The following is a 14,094-nucleotide window of genomic DNA, read 5'->3' as shown; positions in this document are numbered from 1 at the left end:
AAACATTCTTGCTTTCATCCTTGTTCTTTCTGCCGTTTCTCCCCTTCCCTTGAGATTCTGGTTTATCCTTTCGTTATTTTTTTGGAAATACACTCAAATCATGTGCATGTGTGTGCACATCTGTAGCTGTCTTTTCCACTCCTCACTTTTTATGGTATTACAAATGATGTAGCTTTGAATAGCCTTACACATATCTGTTTTGTAGGCTTTAAAATTTTTTTGCCATTTTATCTTTGGGATAGATTCCTAGAAATGTAATTACTAGATCAAAAGGTAAGTATATGTAATTTTGCTGGGTGTTGCCAAATTCCTCTCCACAGGAGATATGTACCATTTTGTGTTTTCAACAGTGTGGTAGGCAGAATTATGCACCCCACTCTCCAATGATGTCCATGTCCCAATCCCCAGAACAGTTATCAAAATTAAGAAATTAACATTGATACAGTACTATTATCTAATCTATAAACTTATTCAGATTTTGCCAATTGCCCTTTATAAGGATTCTGTACAGGATTCCACAATTTGGTTGTCATATCTAAAAACAACATTTTCGGATTATTTCAATAAATCAAAACCTTATTCTTAAAGAGGAAGCTTGTTATCTATGACACTTTATTTCCAGACTTTCTGTGTAACTCAGGTGTTTCAAGTGTGCAAGTTCCACATGTAACATACATATCAAGCTATAAGAGAAATAATTGGAGACCTGAAAGTCTAACATACAATATTAAAGAATATGGCTCTTCTGAAGGAAAATGTTCCACTATCAATTTAGGTTTTAAGTTTCTCAAAGATAATAGAAACTATATTTGTGCAAAGGCATAAAACACATCAAATATATAAAAACCCATCAATTCATCAAGAAACTAAACACCTAATCAGGCACCCATGTTACTCAACATTGGAAGTTCCATAGGACACAACTCATTTCTCTTAAAACTGATAATCACATTTATCCTGCCTTCTCCTATGAACTGTATTTCAAGGCAAACAGCTAAGAGGTAATGTTCTTTCTGTATAGTTGGATTCCAAGTAATAAATGGAGGGGAAAAAAGGATAAAAATAGAAAAATCACCATTTTGCAACTGCTACTTAAATAATGGAATTAGGCAATTATCTTAGGTGCTAGAGCCATTATGTGAAAGGTTGATGAGGGATCAGGTTGACCCTCTTTAACTCACTGATCAATCTTAGAAGTATGGAACAACATCATGTGTATCTTGTGATATAATACAATAGGAAGTAAACAGCACCACTATAAAGCATTCATATCTAAAACGATTAAACCAGAATGTAATTAAGTCTCTACATCAATGCTGTCCAATATATAGACACACATAATACAAGCTACACATGTAATTTTAAATTTCTATTAACTATATTGAGTTAAATAATTTTATGTATTTCACTTAACCTAATAAATACAAAATATTATTATTTCAGTATATAATAAAGATAAAAATCAATGAGGTACTTCACATTTTTTTTAAAGTCTTTAAAATCTGGTGTGTATGTTACACTCATTGCCCATCTCAATTCTGACTAGCTACATTTAAGCGCTCAACTGCTACAGGTAGGCAGTAGCTATGATAATGGATAGAGCAACTCGATATAAGGATAGTATATACCTGAGGATAAAGTAGCTAGTTAATAGTTAAATAACAGCATAATAAAGCAAATTCAAGATGTGAGAAACCGTAGAGGACAAATGACCTGGTCTCTCCTCTCACCAACCCCTCTCCAAAAGGTATCAGTGGCATAAGGAAAAAAAGAGCTCTGTAGAATAAAAGACTTAAGGGATATAACAACCAAAACAGTGTATGCACGTTGTCTGGATCCTAATTCAAATAAACCAACTATGAAAAAAACATCTTTGAGACAAAAAGGGAAATTGCGATCTGGATTCAATAATATTAAGGAATTATTATAAATTTCGTTGGGTGTAATAATGGCTTTATGATTATGTTGAAAAAGTCATTATCAATAAGATGCATACTGAAATATTTAGGGAGAACTAATCTGAGTAGCATTCAATTTACAAAAGAAAAAGAGAGTGAGACTAGATTGACAAGGACTTAATTTGCTGAAGTATTACTGATTTGTGGGTACATGGAGTTTTTCATAACATTATCTAACTCTCTAGACAATTCTCATAAAAAAAGCTTTCCAAAAAGCGCCCACTAGGTTTGGTGTATTATATAAATAAGTTCCTCTAAAGTTCCTGGATTTGTCCTCCTGTGTTACACAAATCAGATAGAAATCATGCTATACGTATTGTTTACATAATAATTATGACAGTATGATAATTGGAATCAGAAAAATTGAATTTTTTCCTAAAAGCACCTACAAGACTAGGCCTATTACGGTCTCTTAAATTACTTATGTTCTATATTGTCTTACATATTTCCCTTCTCTAATGTTCTCATATATCCTAATAAGATAAAAATGTAAATTAGATCACTTTTATATCCTACAAGTTTTCACCTTGGAAGGTTGTAGAAACAGCTACAAACTGAATTAATTTTACCCTAGTAATTCTATAGCAAAGTATTGACAAAAGTGGGAAATTATACATGTATTGTCTTCATAATATCAGAGTTGCCCATTCAAATTACAGTATTTATTAATTATTCCTGTTTGGAAAAAAACAATCTGTCCTCTTTTCTCATTTTCCCTGAAAAGTTCCCCCAAAATCTCCAGCTCCAACTCAGTGAGGGGAATACTATTTTTCTACTTTCCGTCACTCTTAGATCACTCCTATTGCATACAACTTCACACTCATTGTTCTGCTAGCGCTCTAATCTGTTAAGTGTCATTATACTTTCCCACAGGGAACCCACCTCAAGCAGTACCAACACAAATAACCTTCGGATATATACATACCTCCAGTTCTGGTGTTCCACAAACTTTGATTAAAACTGCCGAATGGACAATCTTTATCTAATTCACGTATTAGCTTGTCCTTGTTTTGTTTTACTACAATTCTGTACACTTTCTGGTGGTCAAATGCATCAGTCCAAATATATGTTTACAGACCAATAATTTTTAAATTTTTTCTCAATAAATTTGATAACCAGCTTTTGAAATTTTATTATGTGCTAAGCACTGTTAGGCGCTTTGCACATTATCTCATTTAATCCTCAGAATAACCCTGGCGGTACGCACCATCATCTTTTTACGCGCAAGAAAACTATAGCTTGGAGATTAAATTTCTCCCCCTTCCGATGTTATTTGCCCTTTCCCCTCCAACTCAACCCAAGTCACCTTTTCTAAGCATCTTAACCCTTTACTCAACTGGCCATTCGTTTCTTTTATTAAAAAATACCTGCCAGGTATTGTTCTGGTGCTAAATCTGAGACCTTGCGCTCACGACTCCACCGCGCAGACAGAGGTATTGAGACAGCAACGTAGGCCTAAGACAAGTGCAGCGGCAGAAGTCTACGCTGCCTGCGGACACCGAGGTACGCCAAGACCCCGCTTCCCCAAACTAGCATTCTTCCTCCCTCTTCAACATTTTTCTCAAACCCCTTCACTTCCCGACACCACTCAGTATACACTCCACTTTCTCGTGCTCGAGAATGTCGTATTTTCTTCCCTCAGCACTGAGAACGTAAAAACACATACCCGGCCTTTTCTGCAGACCCTGGCGGCCCCTTCCATTTCCCCTTCTCCTTCTCCTTGTCTTTTTTGGTTCCGGGCGCAGTGGTCGAGTCGTCCTCGAACACGCTGAAGAGCTCATCCCCGAAAGTGTCCGCCATCTTTCGGAGCTGCGAGACCAAATCTCCCTCCTACCCACAATGCTCCGCAGTCGCATCGACAGTGACGCCTAATGAAGCTTCAACAGTGGCCCGTGGGAGTCAAAAATAGTCGAGTCACATAGCTACCAAGAATTCTTTCTTGGCTTCTTTTTCTCTTCCGACCTTTCCTTTCCGACGTTTTCTTCCTTTCTGACCACTAATGGGTGGGCAGCTCCTTAAAGATGGAACTCAGCGAGCGAACAGGCGAGGGTGCAGGGTACCTAATAAGTACCTGCAGGGCGGTGGGAGGGCGGTAAGGAGGCGGGACCTTGAGGAATCGGGCCAATTACGAGGCAGCGATCTCCCAGGCCCGAGAAGCCCGGATGGAGGACGCTCGGTGGCAACGCTGGCCCCGGGGAATGTAAAGAACTACTGGAAGCTGTGTTGAGGTGGTTCCGGGGCCTGCTGGGAGAAGTCTTCTGCCACAGCTGCAACATGGGCGGCAAGAACAAGAAACACAAAGCCCCGGGAGCCGCGGCTGTCCGGGCCGCCCTGTCTGCTTCTAGAGCCAAATCCGCCGAGGCTGGAGCTGCGGGCGAGGCCCAAAACAAAAAGCCTGTGGCCAGGCCGCCCCCCACCGCTGCCGCCAGCACCAGGGAATCTCGAGTCAAGCAAGGTACGAGCGGTCGTCCAGACCCGGGATTTCCGCCCCTAGACGCTGCTGCTTGTAGCGAGGGAGAAGCCTTTGCACCTGGGCGGACCCTCGGTCTCGGATCTTATATCCCACACCCGGAGCTGTTAGCTCCCTTACTGGATCGCTTTGTTGTAGATCAGTTTAAGGTGTTTGGGCTTGTAAAGTTCCAACAGTAGCCCCGTTGCAGCCTGGTGTCTCGTACCTAACCCCTACATTTTCTCCTTCCGGGAAGAAAATAAAAATTGCCTTAGCTTGCGTTTCAGCAGGAATCAGCCCTGAGCCATCATCTAAACTAACTAGCCTAGTGCATAGTATAGTGTGGAGTTCCTAACCTCCTGGAGCCAGACCCGTTTTTTTACCTGGTCTTTATATAATTTTCAGTCACGATGTAGTGTTTCCGTGTGTTATGGAAATCAGTACTTAATAAGATTATCAGTACTTACACACCGAATCACACCGAATATGGGCATAGCATACTATAAAATTATCTGCGATCTTTACTGCAGCTATGCATTTTTGCTTACCTTGCGATTTGGTTTGATGATTCAACTTGGAGACTGCCGATTCCCGAGATCAGCAGGCCACTATTAGAGCCGATTTTAAAAGATGAACAGTTATACACTGTTTCGTTGTGCTTAGTTTGTTTGCTTGTAGTTCTTACTGAAATAGTCATACAATAAATTTTTATTGAACACCTACTGTGTTTCTGGCATGATGTTAGGGATGGAATGAGCAAAACATACATCACCTCATGGAGCTTGCCAGTCTAATGGCAGAGACAGGCATTAAATAATCAAACAAACACCGATAATTGATAAGTGCCATAAAAAGCTAAGAAATAGAATTTAACATGGTAATCTATCATTTTTACTGGGAGAGGAAGGAGTCATGGATGGTCTTTGAAAGTGACAGTTAAGCTGATATCAGGAGGACGAATAAGTGTTAATTCTGTAAAGAATGGCAGACATAGTATTCCTGGCAGAGGTAAGGAATACCATATGCAAGGATCTTGAGTCTGGTAAGAACTCAGGCCTTTGAGGTACTCATAGCATGTAAGCATTGCCTAAGAAAGAGAGACTAAAGAAGTAGGCAGGTACCAAATCTTCACCTAGAAGGTGGAAAATGATTCTTGGCCCTGCAATTTATTGTAACATTTTAACTACAAAGTTATGCCTGTGATTACAAATACATAGGATTATCCTTGACTGTTCTGTGGCACTTTTATTCTGTTAATCGACCCCTTTCTGCCTCTTAGTCATTTGCTGATATTCTTCTGAATTCTTTGAAGTCTCTAATAGTCATTCGTTGTATTCTTTGGCTCCCCATGCCCCCATCCCCTTACTGAAGGCGTCAGTCTGTGACAGTATAGTTTCTTCTCTACAGCCCTTCTAGGAGAGTTCATCTACTATTGTCTTTTTGCCTGTAGATGACTTCTCAATCAACATATTCAATCCTGGTCTCAATTCCAAGCTCAAGTCAGCCATTTCTACATTTACTTTTGGCCCTATTTTGCAAGCATCTCAAATTTAACTTGGCTAATACTAAGCTACACTTCTCTTCCCCAAACTAGCTTCTCACTCTGACTTCCATGTTTTTGTTCTTCCATATTCCTTTTTATCCAACATCACTAGTTATTTTTGATGCCTTTCTTTCTTCTTCACATCCAGTCTTTTGTGTAGTCCTCATCTATTATCTTTCATGTATACCCTTTCACTTTTCATTTGTACTATTCACAGCTCATTCTAGGTACTTGTGAATTCCTGGGGGTACCAGCAAAGGCTTCTAATGAGTTTTTTTTTTAGCTCTGCTCTTTTTTCCTCCTCCAGTCCTGCATACGGGCATCAGATTGATCTTTGAGAAACACTGCCTTTGACCCTAGCACTTCCCAGTTTCTTCCACAGCATCCTCACTGACTTTGTGATAAAGTCCAAAACATTCAGCTAGCATCCAAGACCCTCTTTCCAGCATTTTTACTGATTTCTGTATTCAGCTATAGCCAGTCTGGTATATATTCTCTGCTCTAATTGCAGCTGTTGACAAGAATAAACATGCCTCCTCATGTTTATTCTTGCCATTTTCTCCTAATGGAATGCCATCTATACCTTACATTATTTACCAAAATCCTGTAATACCCACCTAAGATGTCAACTCATTTTTGAATTCTTCCTTTATCCACAGCTCATGTATCATTATTGTTTGAATCTTTTTTTTTTTCAATATTTAGATCTTGCTTATGGTATGTGAGGAGTTATGCATTTTATCTGTCCTACAAAATTTTAGGAGGTAAACTGTTTCATGGACTTTAACATCCATTAGCGTCTACTCCAATGCTGTGCATATTAGTCATTCAAAAGATTTGTAAATGACAAGGAAAGATTCAGTGGAATTATTAAGGCCAAGAAATCAAGAGAGAAAATGAGAGGTTATCTACTAAATTTGTAGCTAAATTTGTAGGGAATTTTTCATAACTCTAATAGCAACAATAAAATGTTGCCACACAGATTGCCACATAGGGGTTTTTGTTTGTTTGTTTGTTTTGTTTTTTGCCTTTTTTTTTTTTTGCTTTTTTTAATGTTATATTGTTTAGGTATTTTTTATAGCATATAATAGGACTACTTTTGAGAAAAAAGTGGAGAAATACACCAAAGAAACATTACCTCTGAATTCTTAGTAGTTCCTATTGTAAATGTAATTGTTCTACTCTACTTCCATTTCTATCTTTTCAAACAATTTGAAGGATTGTATGTAGTATACTGAAAATTTCTAAAGGTAGAAAATCACTGGTGCCATGAAATGGCTCTTGGCACAATTTTGGATATTATGCCACTCCTGTTTTTTTTATTTCATTTGTTCTTCAAATAATTTTTGAAGAGCTGCTATGTGCCAGGCAAGATTTTAGGCACTGGGGATACCACATGAACAAAACAGACTGAGATCCCTGCTTTCCAGGAGCTTACATTATCCGGGGTGGGGGAAGGTAGCTTATGACCATAAGGCTTGTGTCTGTGAAAAATCTTTAAACCTAGTTGAAACTTAAAATCTTAAGAGGAAAATAAGACTGGGGAACTGATATCATAAGTAAACTCGTCGAAGCCATTATAAGTATTTTTTAGGGTCACAAAAATAGTAGGAAAAGTGCTATGAAGGTCAGAAAACAGTGACTTGGTAAAGAATAAGGGACGATGGGGTCTGTTTTGGTTTAGTATGGAGATAGCTTCCCTGAGGAAACATTTAAACAGATGATTTGAAGCAACCAGCTTTTGGAAGGTATGGAGACAGAATGTTTGAGTCCGAGGGAACAAGGGCAAAGGCCCTAAGTCTGTCATGCTGCAAGAAGACAAAAAGAAATTCTGTGGATAGAGTGAGAGAGGGGAGACTGGAGTTGGTATTAAATGGGGTAAGTGACCTTAACTGGTTTACATTTTTGAAAGATTAGTCAGGTGGTTCTGGCAGTATGGACTTCCTCAGAGACCCAGACTACTTAGGTTATATCAGTTCACTAAAATTTATTCTCTAGATACCCTATACTTTCCCTTCATAGCTTATTTGGATAATTAGTTGCTTAATTACTCCACCAGTAATATGAGCTCCATGAGGACAAGGACTGGGCTTATTTACTGCCACTGGGTCTTATTTATCCCTGTTCAGATTCCTTTTTAGATATATACTATTGATTAGAAGAGAACCAGAGTACCTTACTACACCTATCAGCAGCAACTCATGTCTTAGTGGTAGTGGGTCATTACAATCACTGAATGATACAAAATGTAATACAGTATAAAAGGAATATGTTGTAAAAGAGAATGGGCAACAAAAATATTGATTCTGGCTGATGCTTTTTTTATTAGCTGAGTCATCTTGAGGAAATCACTTAGTTTTTCTGTGCTTCAACTTTAATATTTTTGACAGCAAATTATATATGCTATGTTGTTGCATAGACTTTCACATACAGATTTGAAATCTATAATACTTTTGCCTTGGAGATATTGCATACGAACATCCTTACTTCCAGTCAGATTTTCAATAACTCTCTCCATCTGAAACAAAACATACTTACAGAGAAAGGTCTCATACCAGCAAAGAAAGTAACTTTCAGAAATCTTAGGCACTTGGCAAAAGAATGGAAACTATCTTTATGCCATGGCGTATTGACTTAGAATTGTGTTTGAAAATAGGGTTACTAATTTAAAAGTTTGAATAGTTTACTAATTTAAAAGTTTTCCTCTGGTGCCTTCACTTTTTCTTAAGTAACAGATTAAAAGCTGGGGGTGAGAAGCTGTTAGGTTGACATTCTGAAAATTGGCAGCTGACAGAAAAAGAGACCAAAGAATCACCAAGTAGAAAATTAGAGCAGTCTCAGGAAATTGAGTAAGTTCAGCCTTTACAGTAGCCTCTGTCAACTTCTCAGTACAGTAATACGTATTCATAAAAAGAAATACATCATAAAGGCTTTGCATTTTGCTTATGTACTGTGTAGTTTGGCAGGAAGTGTAAATACATTTTAGAAGGATTCCTGTTAAAAAAATTGTTAAAATAATGCATTTCAAATTCTGGAATTTTCATTCACACTGGTTAAAAATCTTATATGAACATATTTTAGGAAGAATTTGAAAATGAAAGGGCCTTAGGGGTTTACTTGATTTAATTGGTGAAATCTCTGTGGCAAGATCTCATTATTGCTTCAGTTCCTCAGAATATTGATTAAAATGAAAACACACCCACTTTTAGAGACCCTGATTGACACCTACTGAATGTGCAGCAGTGTTTGTGAACATTCCCCTCCTGATTTCCTTAGGACTTGGATCTTTTATTTGCCTTCTTGAATTTTTCAGTATAAGCTGACCTCCAGGAGGTGATACAGTCGGATGTCTTAAGTAGAATGGTAAAAGGAGACAAATGAGAGCTTACTACTGCAATCTTCAAGTCACTAATTAAAAAAAAAAGAAGTTATTAAAGAAATTTACAATTTCACCTCTGCCAGTAACATATCAACCTTGAGCTCTTTTTCAATAGTCTTGCTAATGAACTTCTCATCTGTACCTTTCGATAAAGGGTTAAAACTGGGACTCCTAAATATGATGAGTGTAGAGATCTCTAAAATTCCGATTAGTATGCTAAGTTTGTGAATGAGTTTACTGCAACTGATAAGACCCCAGAAATGGTACAGACTACTTATACTCTCCTTTATGATCACTGACTTGAGTTTATGAGCAAGGTTACTAGAACTAAGGTAAAGTCTGAGACAAGAAGATAACAATTATTATTATCTTTTGACATATTCAGGTAGCTTTGGGTACCTTCTAGATAAGTACAGCACAGACGTAATTTACGAGGGAGCCACAGATGTCACCAGTTCAGTTTGCCCAAATGTAAATAGTTATTCTCAAAATATTTTTTCTTTTAAAATGCAAAATGCATAATTATGATAGTATCTTAAAATGAAGAACCTAATGCAAGCCAACAGAGACTAAAGTCCTTGACTTTTAAAATCATATAAGCAACACTTGAATTTAATGTTTAGTTTTCTCTCAAAGTGAAAAAAAAAGGTCCTTATTTTGAGGTATATAAAAGCAGAAGGACTGGGTTCTATAAAATTTTAGGATTATTCTTATATAGCAGTGGTTCTCAAAGTGTACTCAAAAGGAATTCTTGAGTTCTTTATGGCAGAGTCTCCATGAGATCAAAACTATTTTCATAATAATTCTAAAATGTTATTTGCCATTTTTATGCTCATTTTCTCATGACTGATAGTGGCATTTTCCAGTGGCTATGTGATTTGTAATATTATAGCAGATCGAATGAAGTAGCCAGACATTAAGAAATGTGTAAAAATGGAAAACATTTTGTTCTGGGAAATGTAGTTATTTTTCATAAAAAGTTATTTATATTAACATGTAGTAGGTTTATTATTTTTTCCTCTTTTTGTTTAGTTTTTTTTTTAAATTTTATTATTAGTTTCAAGTATACAGTACATTGGTTAGACATTTATATAGATTATAAATGATCTCCCCGATTGCTCTCTTCTCTGGCTCTAAACCTAGCCATTACATTAATGCTAATTGCATTCCCTATGCTGTGCTCCCCATCCCTGTGACCATCTATCAACTACTTTCTATTGCTCTTTTCTCCCAGCCTCTCAGTTCCCATCCCCTCTGGCTATCACCAGATTGTCCTCTAAATTTATGAATGTGTTTTTGCTTAGTTTGCTCTTTTTGTTCCTTAGATTCTGCATAATTGAAATCATATGGTATTTATTTTTCTCTGTCTGTCTTACATCACTCAACATAATAACCTCTAGGTCCATCCATGTGAATTAGTACAGCCACTATGGAAAACAGTCTAGAGGTTTCTCAAAAAATTAAAAATGTATGTACCTTTTGAACCAGCAATTGCACTTCTGGGTATTTATCCAAAGAAAACCAAAACAATAATTTGTAAAGATCTGTGCATCCCTGTGTTCATGGCAGCACAATTTACAACAGCCAAGATATGGAAGCAACCTAAATGCCCATCAACAGATAATTGGATAAAGAAGTTATGGTTCATATATTCAATGGAATATTACTCAGCCATTTAAAAAAGTGAAATCCTACCATTTGCAAAGACATAGGTTTATTATTTTAAATGAATTAATGACTATTTAAAAATTTTTCCCTTTTAATTTATCATTGGTAAATATCAATCTTATAACCCACATAAACAGAAACTATTTGAGATCTTCAATAATTTTTAAGAGAGTAAGGAGATCATGAGACCAAAATAATGTTGAAAATAGTATTTATTCTTTTCTGGTCACTCATTATTAGAAGACTAATAATATATAGTATTTCTGTTGATTTGGCAAATGTTGTGAGTTGAGTAGTGTCCCCCCAAAAATTCATGTCCATCTCAGTGTGACTTTATTTGTAAATGAGGTCTTTGCAGATATAATTAGTTAAGGATCTTGAGATGAAATCATCCTGAATTTAGGATGGGCCCTAAATCCAATGACTAGTATCCAGAGAAAGGAGATGCAGGTTTGGACACAGAGAGACACGAGGAATAGTCTATGTGAAGACCCATATGAAGAAGGAGGCCAACAAGTCAAATAACATCTACGGTCACCGTTAGCCAGAAGAGGCAAGGAAAGATTCTTGTCTGGAGCCTTCAGGGGGAGCATAGGCCTATTCATACCTTGATTTTGAACTTCTGGGCTCAAGAATTGTGAGAAAGTATTTGTTATATTCAACCACCAAGTTTATGGAAACTAATACAGCAACCTCGGACTTAATAGATGATAGGAACTCTTAACTTCCTTTTACCTTTAGAGGAGCACTTTCTCTTTAAAATAGCCTGTCTTCTCTGCCAGGAATTTAATATCCTCTGAAAAATCTTACTTCAACTAAGTACCAGGCAGAAAAGCATCTAATTTTTTAAAATAGGAAGTTGAAGATAAATTTAATCTAAAAGATACATGGGCATTTGCATTTTATAGGATACTGGTTAACCTAGGGAATGCTAATTGGTAAAAAGATTTTGAAAACTTGTTGACTTTTAGATTTATTTGGTGAAGTGGGGGGAAAGAGCTTAAATCAAATAATACTTATCAACCTTTGGAGGAAAATTAAAATAGTGTAATAGATATTAATCATTAAATTGCCTTTACTATTCTGTTACAGGTCCAAAAATCTATAGTTTTAGTTCTGCAAATGATTTTGGTGGCCCTGCAAATCTGGATAAGTCTATTTTGAAAGTGAGTATCAAGATTTTGAGTCATTTCAAGAAATATTCTCTTTTTTAAGAAAATATATATATTCTTAAATATAAGAAAATGATGGGACATTTAAAATTTGAGTAAGTAGTACACTAATTGCTAATCTATAAAATAAAGTAAATCAATCATACACATATGTTGAGAGCTGGTAAGAAATTAAGGAAGATTGAATTAGGTCCAAACTTCTAAGCATGGCATACACATCCTTTCAGACCGGACTCAGTATACCTTTTCGGCCCCCTCTCCACTTAAAATTTTAGTTCACATCTCATTGTTCCCCCTCATCTCATATGATTTTATGACTCTAGGTTTTTGCCCATGGGCTCGCTCTCTAGAATGCCCTACTTCCCTTTTTCAATTTGTCACCTCTGTGACCTTAATGAAGTCCTTTATTACATACCAGGTTGATTTTCTTGGTGACTTATTCAGCACTTCATGTATCTTTTTAACTTCATGTATCTTTATAATCTTTATAAACATGGAAACAACAAAAGATGAAATGGCCAATAGGAAAAAATAGAACTCAAACTCTTGAAGCCAAAAGAATTTGTGTAACCTAATTACTCTTTGTACAGATTTTATTTTTTACTTGATATGCCCCCATTTTACTGTAGCATCCATCCTTTCAGGCTGTATGCTTGGACTGCTTTACATTAAGGCAGATTTCTGGGCTCCATTCCCAAGAATTTTGATTCAGCATGTTTAAGATAGGGCTTAGGAATCTGTCTTTGGGATAACAATCCAAGGGAGGTCCAAGGACGTTGTCTTGAAATATATGGCTTCAAGAGACTTTACATGAGGAATTTTTTCTTGCTATATGTTGTTGCTTTTTCCATATTAAATGTATGATAGGAAAGTGGTCTAATGAATAGTAGTCCAAAATATTATAATTACTATATCTGATTTTAGCTGGAATTCTGAGTTTGGTTGGCATGGATATAAAAAACTGTATGATTTCCTTCTAATTATTTAATTACTAAATATGATTTAATAATTTAGCTTCTAATATGGCCTTTTTACCTCAACAGGTGGTAATTAATAACAAACTAGAGCAAAGAATTATCAGAGTGATCAATGAGCATAAAAAGCAAAATAATGATAAGGGTGTGATTTCTGGAAGACTTACTGCCAAAAAATTACAGGTATTTTGCAGACTTTTTTTCAAGTTATTTATATTTAGTTGTGCATTTTTAAGACAGTATCACATGTGAGATAAAATGACTTTTTCAGCTTCCATTGAGATTTCATAATGATCATTTCCATCTGCAAGAGTAGGGAAGGAATTGTGCAAGATACAAATGCACACATTAAAATGGCGATATGAAAACTAAATTACATTCTCAAAATTGTTATTATACTCTGTGGGTACTATGCTTACATTTTCTCTGACACAGCAGTCCCAGAAGATATTTTGCCCCATTTTTCAAATGAAGGAATTGAGGCTTAGAAAGATGATGTAAGTGAGTCTGATGTTATTAATCAGTAAGTAGCAGAGTAAGCAGAGTCTGGATTTGAACCCAGTTAGGCCTAACTCTAAGTATTATGCTTTAGGAAGTACATTAAAATGCTCGAACATGTTTAAGCGCTGCTTATAATAAATGAGAATGTTCTAAGTGGTCAACAGTAGGAAAATGAATGATTACATTCTAATATATCTGCCTAATGGAATGTTATACAGTTTTTAAAAGTGGTGAAGAATTTCTAATAACTTGAGAAGATGCTTATGTTATAATGTTAAGTGAAATTTGTTTTTAAAATCATAGAAACATGACTGAAAAGAAACATACTACATTGTAAAAAGTATCTTTGGATAGTGAGAATATGAGCAGTTTCTCCTGGCTCTTTTTAAAATTGTCTGTAGTTCTCAAATTCTCAGTACAATGAGCACATTTAACTCTTCTAACTGGAAA

The 14,094-nt window shown here is 36.2% G+C and overlaps 2 protein-coding genes across 2 annotated transcripts in view; one reads left to right on the top strand and one right to left on the bottom strand.

Moving 5' to 3' along the window:
• Window positions 1-3,987, bottom strand: part of MTREX (Mtr4 exosome RNA helicase) — a 77,115-nt gene extending 73,128 nt beyond the window's left edge. The window contains exon 1 of the mRNA XM_011380620.2: window positions 3,625-3,987. Coding sequence (XP_011378922.1) covers window positions 3,625-3,758 — 134 coding nt within the window. The 5' untranslated portion in view covers window positions 3,759-3,987. The remainder of the gene's footprint in view (window positions 1-3,624) is intronic.
• Window positions 3,988-4,086: 99 nt separating this feature from the next.
• DHX29 (DExH-box helicase 29) overlaps window positions 4,087-14,094 on the top strand; it is a 41,337-nt gene continuing 31,329 nt past the window's right edge. The window contains exons 1-3 of the mRNA XM_011380617.2: window positions 4,087-4,413; window positions 12,090-12,163; window positions 13,213-13,326. Of these exons, the coding sequence (XP_011378919.1) occupies window positions 4,233-4,413; window positions 12,090-12,163; window positions 13,213-13,326 (369 nt within the window). The 5' untranslated portion in view covers window positions 4,087-4,232. The remainder of the gene's footprint in view (window positions 4,414-12,089; window positions 12,164-13,212; window positions 13,327-14,094) is intronic.

Source organism: Pteropus vampyrus, unplaced genomic scaffold (assembly GCF_000151845.1).
Source record: "Pteropus vampyrus isolate Shadow unplaced genomic scaffold, Pvam_2.0 Scaffold397, whole genome shotgun sequence".
In the NCBI taxonomy this organism is placed as follows: domain Eukaryota; kingdom Metazoa; phylum Chordata; class Mammalia; order Chiroptera; family Pteropodidae; genus Pteropus; species Pteropus vampyrus.
The sequence above is the reverse complement of the archived record's forward strand: the minus strand, read 5'-3'. Positions and strand labels throughout refer to the sequence as shown.